At 35.4% G+C, this 19397-nt stretch overlaps 4 protein-coding genes across 5 annotated transcripts; 2 read left to right on the forward strand and 2 right to left on the reverse strand.

Moving 5' to 3' along the window:
• Window positions 563-4082, forward strand: LOC109333623 (thioredoxin-like protein AAED1, chloroplastic). Its single transcript, XM_019569146.1, has 9 exons — window positions 563-814; window positions 1396-1537; window positions 1650-1695; window positions 2270-2329; window positions 2852-2888; window positions 2980-3059; window positions 3200-3291; window positions 3673-3733; window positions 3863-4082. The coding sequence occupies exons 1-9, from the start codon at window positions 634-636 to the stop codon at window positions 3920-3922; spliced, it is 759 nt and encodes a 252-aa protein (XP_019424691.1). The 5' UTR covers window positions 563-633; the 3' UTR covers window positions 3923-4082.
• LOC109334249 (adenylate kinase 1, chloroplastic-like) lies at window positions 5693-7331 on the reverse strand. The gene is made up of 3 exons (XM_019569900.1): window positions 7095-7331; window positions 6229-6501; window positions 5693-5992 (listed from the first exon to the last, which is right to left on the reverse strand). Exons 1-3 carry the CDS (start codon window positions 7314-7316, stop codon window positions 5849-5851), a joined length of 639 nt encoding a protein of 212 aa, XP_019425445.1. The 5' UTR covers window positions 7317-7331; the 3' UTR covers window positions 5693-5848.
• Window positions 8153-11672, forward strand: LOC109334248 (thioredoxin-like protein AAED1, chloroplastic). Its single transcript, XM_019569899.1, has 9 exons — window positions 8153-8404; window positions 8986-9127; window positions 9240-9285; window positions 9860-9919; window positions 10442-10478; window positions 10570-10649; window positions 10790-10881; window positions 11263-11323; window positions 11453-11672. The coding sequence occupies exons 1-9, from the start codon at window positions 8224-8226 to the stop codon at window positions 11510-11512; spliced, it is 759 nt and encodes a 252-aa protein (XP_019425444.1). The 5' UTR covers window positions 8153-8223; the 3' UTR covers window positions 11513-11672.
• LOC109334246 (pentatricopeptide repeat-containing protein At5g02830, chloroplastic) lies at window positions 11990-19372 on the reverse strand. 2 transcript variants are annotated; one of them, XM_019569896.1, is made up of 12 exons: window positions 18763-19361; window positions 17651-17738; window positions 17295-17499; window positions 16132-16239; window positions 15559-15723; window positions 14834-15409; window positions 14141-14206; window positions 13923-14003; window positions 13542-13639; window positions 12975-13185; window positions 12690-12750; window positions 11990-12511 (listed from the first exon to the last, which is right to left on the reverse strand). In XM_019569896.1, the coding sequence occupies exons 1-12, from the start codon at window positions 19253-19255 to the stop codon at window positions 12159-12161; spliced, it is 2505 nt and encodes an 834-aa protein (XP_019425441.1). In that variant the 5' UTR covers window positions 19256-19361; the 3' UTR covers window positions 11990-12158. The 2 variants fall into 2 exon arrangements, with proteins under 2 accessions (XP_019425441.1, XP_019425442.1); XM_019569897.1 differs by lacking the exon at window positions 11990-12511 and having other exon boundaries at window positions 12697-12750; window positions 12905-13185; window positions 18763-19372.

Consider the following 19397-nt stretch of genomic DNA (forward strand, 5'->3'; position numbering starts at 1 on the left):
TTAGCTTCCTTAGTAAGCTAACAGTTCGGTATTCTGTTAGATGTAGTTTAGTTTAGCTTGTTCAGGAAGCTTTAGCTGAAAGTGTAGGCCACTTGAGCATGTTATTATAATACTCACTGCACATTCCTCTCTTTTTTATCTACGCGCTCAGGCGCGTGAGTAATGCATTTACACGCCAAATAAGAAACGGAGGAAGACGAAGAAGTGGTGCGGTTTATGAAGCGGGTTATAGCCGCCATCGTTATTATGGGAAAGACAACAAACTCAACTTCTATTTTTGTAAATGTAATACCTAATTCACGTGTAATATTTGTTTTTTATGTTAATTTTAGGTTAAATACATAATTATTTACTACTTATTTGTATTAGTTATGTTTAGATGTTAATATTAATTAAATATAAATAATATATAATAAAATAATAATGTAAAAAATTACATCATTTTCTCAACCCTGCACACATAAAATAAATGAAAGAATTCTATGCCAAGAGATATGCCACGTTTGTTGTTTCTCACCTCACAACATCACATGTTCCACAATTCATTTATCATTTTGTCAACACACTCATAAGAGAAAGTAGAAAAAGGCTTCACTTCACAGATTGTTGTTCTGCTTTGTTAAACCACTTTCCATGGCAAGCTCTCTTTCTACAACCCATTTTTCCAATTCTCTTCACCACCTTAGCATTACTACAAAACCCACCACCCTCTCACTAAGTCAAAACCTTAGAATATGTTCCAAGAATCTTAATATACTCAAACTCTCACCAACTAGATTTAATGTCACCACAACCTTTGCTGCTTCTTCTGCAGGCAAGTTTTTACTTACTCTTTTGTCTTTTCCCTTTGTAAAGTAAATAACTTAAATAAAGTTTTTTGATGCTGCCACTTATAGATTTTGACTGGACTATAATTGGAGTTATAGAATTCATCATATAATGATGAATATTAGATGATCAAAATAGTAGAGGAAAGTTAAGGACCAATTTTCTTAGGCTTAGAACAATTTAATCTATAGAACTGATTTTGACAAATGTGACTTTATGAGAAACTAGTTTTTCAAATAAGCTTAATTTTAGCTTTTTTATGGCTTCTGAGTTATTTCCAAAAGTCCAACCAAACAAGTATGCTAGTGTCAGAAGTGATTTTTTAGTGAAAATATATTATTTTCAAGATGTATTATAGGATATATTTGTCTATATATATCTTTCAGTTATTATATGTCAACTTTATTATATCAAGGTATCTTTATCATATCTCTTATCTGCAATTGTGCTTCCTAGAGATAATCAAGTTGGTAGAGGAAAGTTAATTTATTTTTTCAACAGTCCTTGTGTTAATTGAATGGTTATATTAAATATAAGGATGAAGTTTCTATGGATTTATGTGAGCAGGACTTGAGTCTTCTAAGTTGAGTGAGGATATCAATAGTTCACTGGATTTGGTGAAAGTGTTTGACTTGAAAGGAAATGAGATTCCAATTTCTGACTTGTGGAAAGATAGGAAAGCTGTTGTGGCATTTGCTCGCCATTTCGGGTGATTTTCTCCTATTTGATGCACAAATTCAGTTACTCTTAAGTTACATCTCCTATCTCTTGTTTGATTTTGTTTAACAATTAAATGTGACCCGTGTTTCATTACATCAAAGGTGCGTGTTTTGCCGCAAAAGGGCTGATTATCTTGCATCCAAGAAGGTAAAGTTTTCTACTTATCTTATACAAACATGAACTATTTCCTAAAAGTTGATGCATCATCTGTTATTTCTCTTTCGCTTGTTATTTTTTGAATTGCTATATGTTCTCACAAGCTTTCGCCTTAGAATCATTTGACTCTTGTCAGAAATTTGAACATTGCTTTTAGCACTCAAGTCTTCCGCGACGATAATTCCGGTCCTTGGTTTTAGTGTTTAGTACTTACAAGATATGCATCTTAACTCAAAATGTTTGTCCAGATACATGACCCGTCTTGCTTGTCCCCTTTCACATGTTGAATGTTTGTATAGCTTCCTTTTGTTGTAAGCTGTACTTTACATTGCTGCTTTTAGATGAAGATATCCTCCTTTAAACCTTAGGCCTTAGCATCATCGGGGATGGCCAACCCATGAATCTAATTTTCTTCAATATATAGCTTGCTATGAAAGTTTTGCCAAGACTATATGAATCTTATTTCGTCTTCTGTATTACATGGTAATAGTTTTAGTTGTAAAATGGAAAGTTTTATACTTCACAGAGATATTCCTCTAATAAAATGGATATGTTATATCAACAGGATATAATGGATTCATCTGGTGTCACACTTGTAATAATTGGACCTGGGAGCATTGATCAGGTATGTTAGAAGAATTATAGTGAATGTTTGTACTTTTGGTTTGGGCTTAATTTTTTTGCTGTTCTCTGTTATGCATACGATCTTCTTGGCGGGAAAGCATAATTCGTCCCACAATTTGTGTCACTCTCGATTATGCCAAAGGATTCTGTTTGGTTAAAAAGCTGGATAATTAATTTATAATTTTTAGACCAATCCTCATCCTATGGCACATGAGCGGCACACAATGTGGAACAAGTAGTGTTATCCCCTTCTTAACATGGTTAATCCAATACAAATTCATGTTTTCAGAACATGCTCTCATAAGATATGATTTTGACTGGGAAAGATTGCAAGAGATTGCGTATCTTCTTCAATTGGAGTTTTTGTTTTTTGTATTTTTTGAGTCGGGGTGCTGAAGATCATCTTTCTTGATATATTTCTCAGCTTGCTTCCAAGTTCCAAGTATTGATTTTATGCTTTCTGTTATCATCTGAATATGCTGGAATTTCACTGTTAATGGCATAATGCCTATATTTAATACAGGCTAAAGCCTTTGCTGAGAAAACAAAATTCAAAGGAGGTACTTCGCAACTAACCTAATGCTTGTGCAAGTTTTAGTAACTTAGTCATCTTATGTCAACATTTTGACAGGACCTTATTATCTGTTGTAGAAATCTATGCAGACCCGGCTCACACCTCGTATGAGGCATTGAAATTTGTTTCGGGAGCTTTAACCACATTTACCCCAAATGTAAGCGATAATCGTCCAGCTCCTTTATTCATAAAAAGTGCATAAAAGACGAGTGCCTGAATGATACCTGTTCACAAATTGAGATTTTTTGTTAACTGTGTGGAGGATCTCCTACCTTAATTTTAGCTGTTATATTGCAGGCTGGTCTTAAGATAATACAGTTATACATGGAAGGTTACCGACAAGATTGGAAGCTTTCATTTGAAAAGGATACTGTCGAAAGAGGAGGCTGGTATGTAAATTATCTCACAAGAAGTCTTACACTATCTGGCTATAATGAGTTGTCAAGACTCATCTAGTTTACACCACCATAAAAAAGATAATTCATGGTTTCATCTTTACCTTTTAGCCCAAATTCCTGAAGTTCTGTTTTACCAGGAATATATGATTTAGGATAGAAGATAAGAATATGTCTAGTCTAGCTACTTCTAGAATTTAGATGTGTCTTGGATATACCTTCACATGGTAGATAATTAAATTTGTATGCGTGTCCTATTGATTCTGAATCACTTTCTCCAGTCCATTGAAGCCAGTGACACGGGACAAGATCATGTTTTTCTGTTTATGATTGGCTGAACTTCTCATTGAGATTATGAACTTCGCATTGTGGCAGGCAACAAGGAGGAATTATAGTTGCAGGTCCGGGTAAAAGTAACATCTCATACATTCACAAGGTGTGTGTTCATTTTTTATAAAACATTTTCCTTTATAGCTTAGCTAGAATTAGTCATGAACCAGAACAATATTCATGGCCTGTGTTACTGTTCACATTTTTCTGATATGATTATGTGTAATATGAGCAGGATAAAGAAGCCGGTGATGACCCAGACATCCAAGATATCTTAAAAGCATGCTGCTCATGAAGAAAGAAGTGAGGGAACCCCTCTTTTGCTGCTATATTTGTCTTGCTTTGTGAAGTGTGATACTCTCAGGGGCATTGTATATTGTATCTGCTTCTTGCACTGAGAAGTAGCTTTGTCTTGAGGTTCAGTTATAAGATTACCTGTTATGCAAGGCTATGTTTTGAAATGTATCACTAATAGCTACTAACTCATGAAACTGTTGTCTGTTTCAAAATATTGTATATAAGATTTTTACATTTCAAGAGAAATTGGTTCAAAATTTATGTTAATCATATATGCCTGACTCATTCAACCTCTTCCCATTCCTAACCAGTTTTGGGAGGACGTCTCGATGGATTTTATTGGAGGGTTACCGAAATCCAGCGGGGCAGACACGGTTTTGGTGGTGGTGGATCGTCTCAGTAAGTATGCTCATTTCATCCCATTACATCATCCGTATACTTCTAAGGAGGTGGCTTAAGCATTTGTCAAGGAGGTTATTCGGTTGCATGGTTTCCCTATCTCGATTGTTTCCGATCATGATCATGTTTTTATGAGTATGTTTGGAAGGAATTATTCTGTTTGGCCGGCACTAAACTGCATTTCAGTTCGGCATATCACCCACAAACTGATGGCCAGACGTAAGTTATTAATAGAACACTGAAAACTTACTTACACTGTTTTGTGAATGAGCACCCTAAACAGTTGATTAAATGGTTGGCTTGGGCTGAGTTATGGTTTAATTGCTCCTACAATGCTTCTACTCATATGTCTCCTTTTAAGGCTTTGTATGGTAGAGACTCACATTCAATTATTCCTTTTAGAAATGAGAGCACTGTTGTGGCTGTTGTGGACAGTTTGCTCCAAGAAAGAGACAGCATCCTTGAAGAACTCAAGGAAAATTTGGCTAAAGCTCAACACTGCATGCAAATCCAAGTCGATAAGAAACGAAGAGAAGTAGAGTTTCAGGTGGGAGATTTGGTGTTTCTAAAGGCTCAACCTTACAAACTTCGTTCATTAACTCAGGCTCAATGAGAAGTTAAGTCCCCATTTTTATGGCCATTTTACAGTGCTAGAAAAAATAGGCAATGTAGCCTATAGATTGCAGCTGCCGGCTTACTCACGGGTGCACCCCATTTTCCACGTGTCTCAACTCAAAATAGCACCTTCCTCTAGTGTCCCTTGTCAACAGTTTCCAGCAAGTTTGACGGAGGATTGGGAATTACTGGTTGTGCCTGAACAAGTGTTGGCAGGTCGCAAGTTGTTGAATGGAAAAACTGAAGTCTTAATTAAATGGGCTGAACTCCCTGCACATGATAATACTTGGGAGGATTTCGAGTTATTATGGTCAACTTTCCATGCTTTCCACCTTGAGGACAAGGTGTTGCTCGTTGGGACGGGTATTGATGGAGCCCCAATTAAGAAGGTTTATCAGAGAAAAAGAAAAGATGCTCAGGGTAAAGTGGGAACAAGAGCCAAAGAGTTGGTTGCAAATGCCCCTAACCAATTGGACACGTGGCAGATAGAGAATGGGAGATCAGATCCCGAAATCAGTGAGGGGTGAATATGAGGAGAGTGAGGCAAGGGGAATGAGTAGGCAATCATTTGGATAAGGAATCAAGGGAATATTTCCCATATTACTTATATTTTTTCTCTTCTGCACTTCTGCTAGGCAAATACCATTGTACTTTTGCAGACTATAATCTTGTAGCGAAGCTTATATACTACCATTACAGTTTCTCTTTTCTAATTGTTGTTTCATTCTCTTAATTATATTCTGGTACCTATCAGAATGACACTACCTGATACCATTATTTGTTATCCCAAAAAATACTAATAGAGAATTCCAACTTCTTTGGCTCTCTTTCCTGCAAAATTACCAAGCATGCAATATATGCATGAACGCAAAGAATAAAAGACTCATTTTTTATGGTACACTATTACATCTTATGCTGCAGCAGACTGCTTCTCTTCATAATCATCAAGATTAAGAGCATGAAGTAACTTTGGCCAAGTTTCTGGGATTCCTCCTGGCAAGTCGAACTCCAAAAGTTTTCCTCTACTACGATAAAATTCCTCCACAGGCTGACTCTGGAATCATGGAAGAAAACAGGTTTTAAAACAATTATAGATGGCAGGGGTAAAAAACAAAAAAAAGATATCAACTTTAATGGAGAGTAGAACCACAACTTTATCAAAACTATCACAAGGCCCCCATAACTAAGATATCATATACACAACTTCTAACTCTAGTAGCCAAATTGCTTTCTTAAGTCCACTACTGATGATGATGATGATGATACAATAATATTAACGGGGTTAAGTACCATTTCGTTATATATTCGAAGCCTTTCTTTGACCACTGCTTCAGTATCATCTGAACGAATAATGAGCTTTGACATGCAATGTGCGGGAGGAAGAAATGGAGGCATGACTGTCCCTGGGCAGCCATTCTCACCCTTCATGTTAATGGAGGCAACATTAAAATTTCCTCCACACTGACTGCAAATTCTCCTGCCAAGGCATTTCTCAAGCAGCACTTCTTCTTTGGGCTTCAGATTGACTACCAAGTCAATGTCAGTTACCCCTTCCAATATTTCCTGACCACACAAAAAGGTAATACAAATCAAAAAATTATACTTCACATTGTTCACAAAGTTGTTTATTGTCTTTCTTATCCCCGATGACTCGATAATTAACAAAAAAATGCTTCCAAAAAAGTAAACATGTTACATTGTTACCAAATCGTTGCAACTTTAACAGATAAAAAAGGATAAAGTTGTTTAGGGAGGACAGAAAACAAAGCTGCTAGTTTGGTTAGTTAGTCTCTGGAAACACAGACATATATTAATTGATATAAAAAAGAACATTGAGTGAGACCTTGGTTATTCCAAAATTTGAGTTTAATTTTGATCCATTGCCAGTTTTAACTATTTTACATTATCATCCAAAAATACTTTGTGACATCATTAAAAGTGTTTGACCTACGAGGTAGTTGCAATCATAATTTATAATGTGGTAAAACAAATAAAATATAATTAGATGATAGTCAAAAAAATTGAAAGCATTTCAAAATTAAATTTGAAGTATTTATGAAGTTTTTGGTGAAAACTGAAAGGCAATAAATGGGAATAAAGGAACCTACAGAAGCTATATGGGGATGGGGGCAACAATGTAATTAAAAAATACTCACCGCTTGCTTTATTGTTCGAGGAAAACCATCAAGAATAAATCCTGGCTCACGTTTAGCTTCTCCGGCAGCCAGTCTCACTGACAATAAACTTATAATAATTTCATCAGACACCAATTTACCTTGATTTACAATTTCTGATAGCTGTAAGTGTAAGAGACCAAAAAATTCCAAATACGAAAACATCAGAGATGGTGCAATGGAGCATCCTTTTACAATTAACATGTAATTTTCAATTCAAACTCATCAGCTCCCAATAAACAAATAAAAATTATAGCATGCCATAAATACCATAACTACACAGTATTAAAAGCTGAAAATAGATTAAGAATAGCAAAACTACCAATAACTTGTACACTTAAAAATGAAAAAAAGGAAAATAAGAAGCAATCAACACTTCAATAATTGGTTGAATGGAAGGTTGAGGGCTATTTATTAGAGTATACTGATTTTGTAAAGCCAGTTGTGATAAATGGACTGTGTAGTGTAAATTGTTCAGTTAGCTTCCTTAGTAAGCTAACAGTTCGGTATTCTGTTAGATGTAGTTTAGTTTAGCTTGTTCAGGAAGCTTTAGCTGAAAGTGTAGGCCACTTGAGCATGTTATTATAATACTCACTGCACATTCCTCTCTTTTTTATCTACGCGCTCAGGCGCGTGAGTAATGCATTTACACGCCAAATAAGAAACGGAGGAAGACGAAGAAGTGGTGCGGTTTATGAAGCGGGTTATAGCCGCCATCGTTATTATGGGAAAGACAACAAACTCAACTTCTATTTTTGTAAATGTAATACCTAATTCACGTGTAATATTTGTTTTTTATGTTAATTTTAGGTTAAATACATAATTATTTACTACTTATTTGTATTAGTTATGTTTAGATGTTAATATTAATTAAATATAAATAATATATAATAAAATAATAATGTAAAAAATTACATCATTTTCTCAACCCTGCACACATAAAATAAATGAAAGAATTCTATGCCAAGAGATATGCCACGTTTGTTGTTTCTCACCTCACAACATCACATGTTCCACAATTCATTTATCATTTTGTCAACACACTCATAAGAGAAAGTAGAAAAAGGCTTCACTTCACAGATTGTTGTTCTGCTTTGTTAAACCACTTTCCATGGCAAGCTCTCTTTCTACAACCCATTTTTCCAATTCTCTTCACCACCTTAGCATTACTACAAAACCCACCACCCTCTCACTAAGTCAAAACCTTAGAATATGTTCCAAGAATCTTAATATACTCAAACTCTCACCAACTAGATTTAATGTCACCACAACCTTTGCTGCTTCTTCTGCAGGCAAGTTTTTACTTACTCTTTTGTCTTTTCCCTTTGTAAAGTAAATAACTTAAATAAAGTTTTTTGATGCTGCCACTTATAGATTTTGACTGGACTATAATTGGAGTTATAGAATTCATCATATAATGATGAATATTAGATGATCAAAATAGTAGAGGAAAGTTAAGGACCAATTTTCTTAGGCTTAGAACAATTTAATCTATAGAACTGATTTTGACAAATGTGACTTTATGAGAAACTAGTTTTTCAAATAAGCTTAATTTTAGCTTTTTTATGGCTTCTGAGTTATTTCCAAAAGTCCAACCAAACAAGTATGCTAGTGTCAGAAGTGATTTTTTAGTGAAAATATATTATTTTCAAGATGTATTATAGGATATATTTGTCTATATATATCTTTCAGTTATTATATGTCAACTTTATTATATCAAGGTATCTTTATCATATCTCTTATCTGCAATTGTGCTTCCTAGAGATAATCAAGTTGGTAGAGGAAAGTTAATTTATTTTTTCAACAGTCCTTGTGTTAATTGAATGGTTATATTAAATATAAGGATGAAGTTTCTATGGATTTATGTGAGCAGGACTTGAGTCTTCTAAGTTGAGTGAGGATATCAATAGTTCACTGGATTTGGTGAAAGTGTTTGACTTGAAAGGAAATGAGATTCCAATTTCTGACTTGTGGAAAGATAGGAAAGCTGTTGTGGCATTTGCTCGCCATTTCGGGTGATTTTCTCCTATTTGATGCACAAATTCAGTTACTCTTAAGTTACATCTCCTATCTCTTGTTTGATTTTGTTTAACAATTAAATGTGACCCGTGTTTCATTACATCAAAGGTGCGTGTTTTGCCGCAAAAGGGCTGATTATCTTGCATCCAAGAAGGTAAAGTTTTCTACTTATCTTATACAAACATGAACTATTTCCTAAAAGTTGATGCATCATCTGTTATTTCTCTTTCGCTTGTTATTTTTTGAATTGCTATATGTTCTCACAAGCTTTCGCCTTAGAATCATTTGACTCTTGTCAGAAATTTGAACATTGCTTTTAGCACTCAAGTCTTCCGCGACGATAATTCCGGTCCTTGGTTTTAGTGTTTAGTACTTACAAGATATGCATCTTAACTCAAAATGTTTGTCCAGATACATGACCCGTCTTGCTTGTCCCCTTTCACATGTTGAATGTTTGTATAGCTTCCTTTTGTTGTAAGCTGTACTTTACATTGCTGCTTTTAGATGAAGATATCCTCCTTTAAACCTTAGGCCTTAGCATCATCGGGGATGGCCAACCCATGAATCTAATTTTCTTCAATATATAGCTTGCTATGAAAGTTTTGCCAAGACTATATGAATCTTATTTCGTCTTCTGTATTACATGGTAATAGTTTTAGTTGTAAAATGGAAAGTTTTATATTTCACAGAGATATTCCTCTAATAAAATGGATATGTTATATCAACAGGATATAATGGATTCATCTGGTGTCACACTTGTAATAATTGGACCTGGGAGCATTGATCAGGTATGTTAGAAGAATTATAGTGAATGTTTGTACTTTTGGTTTGGGCTTAATTTTTTTGCTGTTCTCTGTTATGCATACGATCTTCTTGGCGGGAAAGCATAATTCGTCCCACAATTTGTGTCACTCTCGATTATGCCAAAGGATTCTGTTTGGTTAAAAAGCTGGATAATTAATTTATAATTTTTAGACCAATCCTCATCCTATGGCACATGAGCGGCACACAATGTGGAACAAGTAGTGTTATCCCCTTCTTAACATGGTTAATCCAATACAAATTCATGTTTTCAGAACATGCTCTCATAAGATATGATTTTGACTGGGAAAGATTGCAAGAGATTGCGTATCTTCTTCAATTGGAGTTTTTGTTTTTTGTATTTTTTGAGTCGGGGTGCTGAAGATCATCTTTCTTGATATATTTCTCAGCTTGCTTCCAAGTTCCAAGTATTGATTTTATGCTTTCTGTTATCATCTGAATATGCTGGAATTTCACTGTTAATGGCATAATGCCTATATTTAATACAGGCTAAAGCCTTTGCTGAGAAAACAAAATTCAAAGGAGGTACTTCGCAACTAACCTAATGCTTGTGCAAGTTTTAGTAACTTAGTCATCTTATGTCAACATTTTGACAGGACCTTATTATCTGTTGTAGAAATCTATGCAGACCCGGCTCACACCTCGTATGAGGCATTGAAATTTGTTTCGGGAGCTTTAACCACATTTACCCCAAATGTAAGCGATAATCGTCCAGCTCCTTTATTCATAAAAAGTGCATAAAAGACGAGTGCCTGAATGATACCTGTTCACAAATTGAGATTTTTTGTTAACTGTGTGGAGGATCTCCTACCTTAATTTTAGCTGTTATATTGCAGGCTGGTCTTAAGATAATACAGTTATACATGGAAGGTTACCGACAAGATTGGAAGCTTTCATTTGAAAAGGATACTGTCGAAAGAGGAGGCTGGTATGTAAATTATCTCACAAGAAGTCTTACACTATCTGGCTATAATGAGTTGTCAAGACTCATCTAGTTTACACCACCATAAAAAAGATAATTCATGGTTTCATCTTTACCTTTTAGCCCAAATTCCTGAAGTTCTGTTTTACCAGGAATATATGATTTAGGATAGAAGATAAGAATATGTCTAGTCTAGCTACTTCTAGAATTTAGATGTGTCTTGGATATACCTTCACATGGTAGATAATTAAATTTGTATGCGTGTCCTATTGATTCTGAATCACTTTCTCCAGTCCATTGAAGCCAGTGACACGGGACAAGATCATGTTTTTCTGTTTATGATTGGCTGAACTTCTCATTGAGATTATGAACTTCGCATTGTGGCAGGCAACAAGGAGGAATTATAGTTGCAGGTCCGGGTAAAAGTAACATCTCATACATTCACAAGGTGTGTGTTCATTTTTTATAAAACATTTTCCTTTATAGCTTAGCTAGAATTAGTCATGAACCAGAACAATATTCATGGCCTGTGTTACTGTTCACATTTTTCTGATATGATTATGTGTAATATGAGCAGGATAAAGAAGCCGGTGATGACCCAGACATCCAAGATATCTTAAAAGCATGCTGCTCATGAAGAAAGAAGTGAGGGAACCCCTCTTTTGCTGCTATATTTGTCTTGCTTTGTGAAGTGTGATACTCTCAGGGGCATTGTATATTGTATCTGCTTCTTGCACTGAGAAGTAGCTTTGTCTTGAGGTTCAGTTATAAGATTACCTGTTATGCAAGGCTATGTTTTGAAATGTATCACTAATAGCTACTAACTCATGAAACTGTTGTCTGTTTCAAAATATTGTATATAAGATTTTTACATTTCAAGAGAAATTGGTTCAAAATTTATGTTAATCATATATGCCTTTTCATACCTTACCCCCTTTTTATATCTGTCTTATTGATTTATATTTATTCACACTTCAGTAAACAATTTATTAAAAAAATCAGTAAAAGTGGTACCAACTTCAGCAAAAAAATTCCACAGCCAGAGTGCTGTGAATTGCTTGTGTTTCTCTTAACCATGCTTATTTTCCTGATTCATGAATTAAAAAAATAATGCAAAGAAAAATATATGACTTTATTCCATGACTTATACTTTGGTTACAGATACATGTGCAGTTATACCTAGATGGCATAAATACAGATTGAACAAGGCGAAGCAAAAAAAATTGGCCTTCTACAATATGTACAAAATTCCTATTAGTTATAATTTATAAACAAAGGATTCATCAAAAACTATATTCAACTGTTACTTTCCTATGCAACCAATGGTACAACGATTTTTTAGTGACCTTCAACCTATGTAGAACTGCAGGACTCCTTTTGTGAAACCCAATTCTTGTAGGTAATACATTTTCTCTTGGTAGTGCCTCTATGTTGAGATTTGAAAGTTTACTGTTCTCTAACTTTGCTGTGCCACTTGGTACAAATCTGGTTCTGGCTGCAAGAACTTCAAGGCCTAATTCATTTTGAAGAAGTTTTACTATTGCTTCTTCAACTTCTAATATTTGTTTAGCTGGAGTTTCATCGACTTTGGTAGCTCCAATGATGATCAAGATGTCATCATTCTTCACTGAATGTCCTGTAATCCATAAAAGACCAAAAGTCGGTTACAGTAAATTGCATATATTTTCGTGTCTTCACTTGCTTTCTTTCTTAGTTCACATGGAAATGAATGGTTATATAGATTATGGTCCAAGAAAAATGATCATGCAACATTGGCATTTTAGCATTAAAGATCTAAAATTTTCCAATCATACCTAAACCATAGTTCTCTTTGATCATTCGGAGAACTGCAAGAATAACCAAGCGAGCTTCAACCTGTTGATACAGTAGGGTTGATGACAAAATGTAAGAAATAAGATTTCACCAAAATCAATCAATCTATTATAACTTATAAACTACTGTTTTTTTTCTTCCTAAAGTTGTGAGCAAAACTACAGAAGATATAGAAAAAAAGGTGGTGGAAATTAACTGAAATGTATCTTTAAGCCATGTTTGAGATAAATTTATGCCAAAATAGTGACTAAGCGACTTATTGGCACCTTTGTGAGCTCTTGAACATCAATGGTTAGGATATCGGCTACCCTGTTTAGCAGGTGTACTGCAATTTTTTCAAGAAGTAAACTTTCAGGTCTCTCTAATTCAGATTTGTTGCTGGAAGAAAACTCCCCTTCGTCCCATGTGTTATCTTGTATCACTCCTTCACACCACTCCTCAATCAGTCCTTCTAGATAGAAATCATTCGGTTTGTACCTGCAATACATATGCTGTTTAGATTAAAACTGAAGCAATGTCTGTGTCAAAGGATATTGCTGATTTTCTGGTCAGTTCCCTACACATTGATACAAGTCCACTCAGGATAACATCCTTATATTCAGTTCTTTGTATGCTATAACATTTTGGAGCTTGTTTGCACCTCATCATATATTTAGATCAGAATCCTCACACACTATAAATTCCATTTTCTACTGGAGAAATTATAAGTAGAACAAACAGCATGTAATATCAAATCAAACCTAACACTAATTTGGTTGTATTGAATGCGATAAGGCATGCACAGGCTATGATATGCTTGAAACAGACAAAAAGAGATGTATAAACTAGCATACCCTGCTTTCCGCATATCCTGGTATATAGCCAGGCATTGCTGCACCTCAAGTAAAGAGCCGTATTTACTGCGTGCCTTTAAAAGTGTGTTGTACGTCACCTGATAAGTGATAATATTATTAGAAAAACCAAGAGGAATTAACTTGAAGAAGCATACAGTCCTTTTTCTCCCTAGATCACAGGAAAGTTGCAATTTCCAAAAAAAATCAGATGTCTATTTACTATGCTGAGCATTGCCAGTCATTTCTTTTTAGTCGGTCTATGGTTGTAAAGTCTTAGTCTCTTAGAGCAGTCTCCTCCACATTGCATCGAATTTAGAGCTATTGAAGTTTACCATATTGTGGAGAACACAACCATAATAACTGCAGTCTATAGGAACTCACCAAATTTGGATGTATTGCAAATCTTTTCATTTCTTCATATAACGATATTGCTTGCCTAAAATCCTTACTTTCCACACAAACCTGTGAACCATAAGGCAAAATTCTCATGTGCCAAGGGCCAAGTATATTTTGAGATAGTAAAAAATGTCCACCTGAAGAGTACAAGTAGCTTAATGAAATTTATAAAATGAACACATTTTAACAGAAAAGCTTCGGACCTTAATGGCTGTTGTGTATGTGACAACATCAGGTCTAATTCCATCATAAGACATGGTTTTCAAAATCTGCAAGGAAGCATAGTCATCTCATCAGAGAACTAACAGTATATATGATATAAGGCTAAGTACAATAGTAAAAAAACCATTAGCATCTCAATATGCAGCCTGAGTATTACTTCTCATCAATTATTACGAAGTCTAGATTTATCTGGAATATAACTTCATGGTAAGGTTTGCTGATTAAAGAATGGTAATGCCAAATACCATAATCAGTTTCCACGGCCTGCATTTTAAACACGGTAGTTTTGCAGGTTCACTATCATTTATCTTGCAGCTATAGTTTTGTGTTTAGTAATGTTGTTCTTTTTACTAATTTGAAGGGTTTTCCTTTTCACCTAATCTTTTCTGTAATTATAACATAAAGAAATAGTCTTTTACTTAATAATTGATCAAGCTACACATTAAACTGGTACTCCAACCAACTTATTATGACAAATATGAGATTAACAAAATAGTTCAAGTGCTGTCACATATGATAAGAAGCACTTTGTGTTCCCAGTGGCAGTGTTATCAAAATACCAATCCTAATACAGCCTAATTTAACAATGACCACATGTACTTGACTAAAAGGGTATCCAAACTGTGTGAATATAAATGAAAAAACATAATATTCTAGATTAATTAAATTTTTACCTCAAGAGCACCCTCAACATTTTCTGATTCTGCGCATATATCAATCAAAATTGACCAGCTTATGTGATTAGGGGAAAGGCCTACTGTTTTCATCTCGTTGATTATTGCTTTCGCATGGTAATAATCTGTACCACAGGCCTTCAGTAGAATATTATATGTTGTTGTAGTTGGTGTGAAAGGGAACCTCTTAGCAAAACTCAAGATGTGAGAATTAGAAATGCCATTTGGCAAATTAGTAGCATTATGCATGTCTCCCTGCTCAAAATTGCTTTTGTAGCCTTCGCCGGAGGACTCCAACATCTTATTTCCCTTCCAAGAATGGAAAAAGCGAAAAGCCCTGTCATACTGACAAGCTTCAACACAAGCGTGTAAAATAATATTGAAACACTGTGTATTAGGTTCACAGCCAGCCAAAAGCATTTCTTCGAATAACTGGATTGACTGCTCTACAAGCCCCGCATGTGCGCAAGCATTGATTAGTGATGACCATGCAACAGTATTAAGAGAAACACCAGCAGACAGCATATCCTGCTTAATTTTTAGAGCCGTTTGCCACATTTTTGCATCCGCAAATACCTGAAATTGGTACTAGTCAGGAGATGCCGCATGTTTTGTTCTAGAATGTGTTCTATATTCCTTCACCAAAGGGAGGTGAGGGAGAAAGGTGCAGATACCATGCAAAATCAACGAAGTTATTGCGACTCCATTGATCTAGAGTAAAATACCTTTATAATTGTGCTGTAGGTAAAAACATCTAATTTCAGCCGTCCAACTGATTCCAAATGTTTAAGTTCCCTATACATGTCTTGAGCCAAGTCAACTCTTCCAGCAACACAGCATGCTTTCAGCAGGATGTTATAAGATGTCATATCTGGCTTCAGGCCAAGATTCTGGATTTGTAAAAGAATATAGACATAATTGGTTTGATGTGATTTATTAAATAGAAGAAAAATATTGTGGGAAACTAGGAAAAAACAAGGTAAGTGATTCCATTTGTTGAGTTTTCAAAAACTGTATCAATTTAAAATTATACATGTAATTTATATTAAGAAAAGGGATCCAAAGTCAAAATGTTTAAGCCAAAAGACTTTATCATCATCAATCACATGTTGAAATGCTGACCTCGATAGAACACTAACATAAATGAGTAAACAGAAATAGTTTCCACAAATTATGTGAAGTAATGGTATATATGCATAAATAATGTGTAGTGTTCTGTTTTTTTTTACATTAGTGGCTGTGTGCATATTTCACATGTCATAAATGGATGCACAATCATTTTTTAGGGAGGGTGTTACCTGCATATTCTCGTGTACTTTTAATGTGTAGCTCAGATCATGGACATTCACATTCATGAGACTGTTGAACACATATATATTAGGAGTGATCTTCTGATTGAGTAAATCCTGCACCAGAAATTGTGCACATGAATGCTATAGTACTCATCTGAGTAGTGCTTGTCAGCCAACATTATTCTTAATAGTATGGAAATTATCTTTCATTGATTAATCAAGTTTAAACTTAGCATCATAAAATTCTAAGACAACACCATTTTAGTAAACATGTGAGGGCACATCAATTACAGTTTATGTACCCCTAGCTTATAATGCATGGACACACACACCATTTTGGTGCAGTGTCGTGTGACGGGCATATATCTAATTCTTCTTGAGTAAATAGCCACTTTGGCCCGTGACAGTGTAGCCACTCTTCACTTTAGTCTCTGTCGTATAATGATTACTATTTTAATCCTTGACTGAGTAGTTCAGTCACCCTTCACTTTAGTCCCTGACAGATGAAAATTACCCATTTTAGTCTCTGGTTGGGTTTGACATCAGTCAGTTAAGTCTCAGATGGTGTTTGACGCCAATTAGTTAAGTCCCTCCGGGAAGACTTAACTAACTGAGAACAAAAACACTGCCACAGACTAAAAAGGTGGATTTCATTTGTAAGGGACTAAAGTTAAGGGTGACTATACTATCGGAGACTAAAAAGGTAATTTTCATCTGTCATGGACTAAAGGGAACAGTGATTGCACTCTCAGGAACCAATGTGGCTATTTACTCAATTCTTTTTGGCATATTCAGGGGTTGCAAAGAGAAAATTAAAAAGTTATCAATGTGAAGCTTTCTTATGCTATATAGTAAACAAGAAAGTGTCTAATTCAATGATGGTGTAAACTTTTTACATTGTCACTGAATCCAACCTAAATCCACATAATATAAGTTGATTTGATCTGCATATGCTGACAGAAGTTTGATATGTTCTCCACACATCTTTCAAACTAGAAACTTTAGGCCATACTTTGTGGCTCTAACTACAGTGGCTCCATATTTGATCTATATATGATTTCTCAATCAAGAGAAAAAGGAACAGAAGCAAGGGAATGGGTAAATAAACATGGGAACTGAGTCTTTGTAAACAAGTGGAAGTGAGAGAATGTAAACTGGTAAGAAAATACCTCATATATGTACCTAGATTTCATGCAATCGCCACAGAGACCACAAGCATCAATTATTGCCCGGTATATGTACATGTTGGGACTACTCAAGTGTTTCTTTGATGCATCATATGCTTTCAGAGCAGATACTAAATCCCTACCTTTGCCAAATTCACATATGATGTTGCAGAATAATATATGTGCATGTGGGAGAAGACAAGCATACCTGAAAGAAGTGATACCGTGATATAAAATATGATTACAGTGACACTCTACATACTAGAAGTACTGATTAGAAATCGAATAGCACACAAATTGATGGCATCAATATGCTAAAGAAATTGAAACGTGTCTTTTACAACTATATAAATTCATACCTCACAGCTAGATTTGGGTTACGACTAAGAACACATTGCTTTATAATGTCAGACGGATGAACCAGTTTTCTGACTGATAGTTGGAAACCTGAAGGAAGAAGTCCATGCATTGTTTATAAGTACTAGATTTATAAAGAGTAAACACTCTCTAAAATTGATTCCTATAATTGATCCCTACCAAACAGAAATTCTGAGCTCATCTCAAAGCAAAACATTTATGTACTATTGAATGTGTATCATGTCAGCTTTGTAAATTATCATTATCTCCAACTTTAAGACCATTTTTTTCCTATTTTTTGTCTGAGACTCTATTTGGATGTCGGGGGGTAAGCCTCGACGCATCGATAAGGTTGACTGCCTTGTGACATGGAAATTATGAGTTCAAAAACTGGAAATAACTCTCCGCTTGCGGGGTAAAAGCTGCATAAGCTACCCTCTTTGACCCCACTAGGTGAAACCATGAGAGACTCGTGCAATGGTCGCCTTTACTTTATTTGGATATCAATTGGACCCTGGCTAATCCAAGTCAAACTGGATGGACTCATCTAAGGGGACAAAAGCTTCCCTGGCACCTATGTTTTTCATTCACATGACCCAAACCTGAGTCCTTGCTTCCAAGGAATCAAGCTCCTTGTCACACGCATCAAATGGAGTTTGTATTTTAACTACACCTGTAGGGGTATTGGGTAGACAAAGTGCTTATAGATGCCTTATTTGGGCTCACAAAAACAGCCTATGATATTCCTATAAGTTCTTTCTGTATTTCAACAATCTTGTATGAGAAACTTATGAAAAATAAGCTTTTTTAGCTACAATACTAATCCTTGGGACAAAGTGGTAGTTAGCTAAAACATTCCTGAAAGTGACAACTTCAGGATTCCAATCTTTAACCCCACATAGAGCATAGTACACTTCCACTGCAAACAATCATTTCGCTTTTCGGGTACACGAGGAAACTAAGGGTATGTTTGCGAGCTGAGTCACAGTTTGAGAGTCATGAATACATTTGTGAAATGACTTTCCTTTCCCCTCCAAAATCCAACTCGCAAACAACCCCTAAAACACAACACCGTACAAAAAATAGAAAGAAAATGGTGGCAAAAAAGAATTACGTGAGAGAACCTCCATGAATTCAACAGCTTCATGAATTCGACCACATTTAACCATAGAAACACACTCCTTCCCAATGATATCCATCGAAGACGCATCAAAATGAGTAGACAACGATAAAGAACCGTCTCCATCACCAAACTTCTTTTCCTGTTCCTGCAACACTTTGTTCAAAGTATCAATAACACTCCGAACCTTTCTGCTTCGGATACCCGCCACAACATTCCGAACCAGAATCTGAACCTGTGAAACATCATCGAACACAAATTCAAATTGTTGCTGAGGTTTGGGACCTTGGTTGAGCGGAACCTGGAGGTTGCGAGAGATGGTGTTGGACGGAGAAGGAGAAAGGGTCGGAAGAGAAGAATAGTGAGGCTTTGTGAAATGGCGGTTATGAGAAAGAGGAGTTGAAGAAGAAGAAGAAGATGATGAAGATGAAGAAGATGGGTTTGGAGGAGTAACAATGGAAGAACCAAGGATTACAAAATATCTCATTCTTGGGGTAAGAGCTAAGAGCTAATAGGATAGTTGTGAATGTGAGAAATGAGTGAGTGAGGAGTGTAAGAATGTTATATCATAAGAATACGGAAATTGGATTGGAATTGAAAGGTGGGTGTTATGTTGTTATTTTCCAACA

The sequence above is a fragment of the Lupinus angustifolius genome, chromosome LG19 (assembly GCF_001865875.1).
Source record: "Lupinus angustifolius cultivar Tanjil chromosome LG19, LupAngTanjil_v1.0, whole genome shotgun sequence".
Lineage (NCBI taxonomy): Eukaryota > Viridiplantae > Streptophyta > Magnoliopsida > Fabales > Fabaceae > Lupinus > Lupinus angustifolius.

Bases quoted from the DNA above. Each gene is read 5' to 3' on its own strand.
- LOC109333623 (XM_019569146.1), top strand. From the start codon at position 634: ATGGCAAGCTCTCTTTCTACAACCCATTTTTCCAATTCTCTTCACCAC. The intron at 2,330-2,851 runs GTATGTTAGAAG...TATTTAATACAG, and splicing joins GACCTGGGAGCATTGATCAG to GCTAAAGCCTTTGCTGAGAA. The intron at 2,889-2,979 runs GTACTTCGCAAC...TATCTGTTGTAG, and splicing joins GAAAACAAAATTCAAAGGAG to AAATCTATGCAGACCCGGCT.
- LOC109334249 (XM_019569900.1), bottom strand. From the start codon at position 7,316: ATGTTAATTGTAAAAGGATGCTCCATTGCACCATCTCTGATGTTTTCG. The intron at 6,502-7,094 runs GTGAGTATTTTT...TTGTGTGGTCAG, and splicing joins CTCGAACAATAAAGCAAGCG to GAAATATTGGAAGGGGTAAC. The intron at 5,993-6,228 runs GTACTTAACCCC...CCATGATTCCAG, and splicing joins TTCGAATATATAACGAAATG to AGTCAGCCTGTGGAGGAATT.
- LOC109334248 (XM_019569899.1), top strand. From the start codon at position 8,224: ATGGCAAGCTCTCTTTCTACAACCCATTTTTCCAATTCTCTTCACCAC. The intron at 9,128-9,239 runs GTGATTTTCTCC...ATTACATCAAAG, and splicing joins GCATTTGCTCGCCATTTCGG to GTGCGTGTTTTGCCGCAAAA. The intron at 9,286-9,859 runs GTAAAGTTTTCT...TTATATCAACAG, and splicing joins ATTATCTTGCATCCAAGAAG to GATATAATGGATTCATCTGG.
- LOC109334246 (XM_019569896.1), bottom strand. From the start codon at position 19,255: ATGAGATATTTTGTAATCCTTGGTTCTTCCATTGTTACTCCTCCAAAC. The intron at 16,240-17,294 runs GTATTTTCTTAC...TTTCTGGTGCAG, and splicing joins AATCTAGGTACATATATGAG to GATTTACTCAATCAGAAGAT. The intron at 14,004-14,140 runs GTCCGAAGCTTT...TATGGTTCACAG, and splicing joins CATACACAACAGCCATTAAG to GTTTGTGTGGAAAGTAAGGA.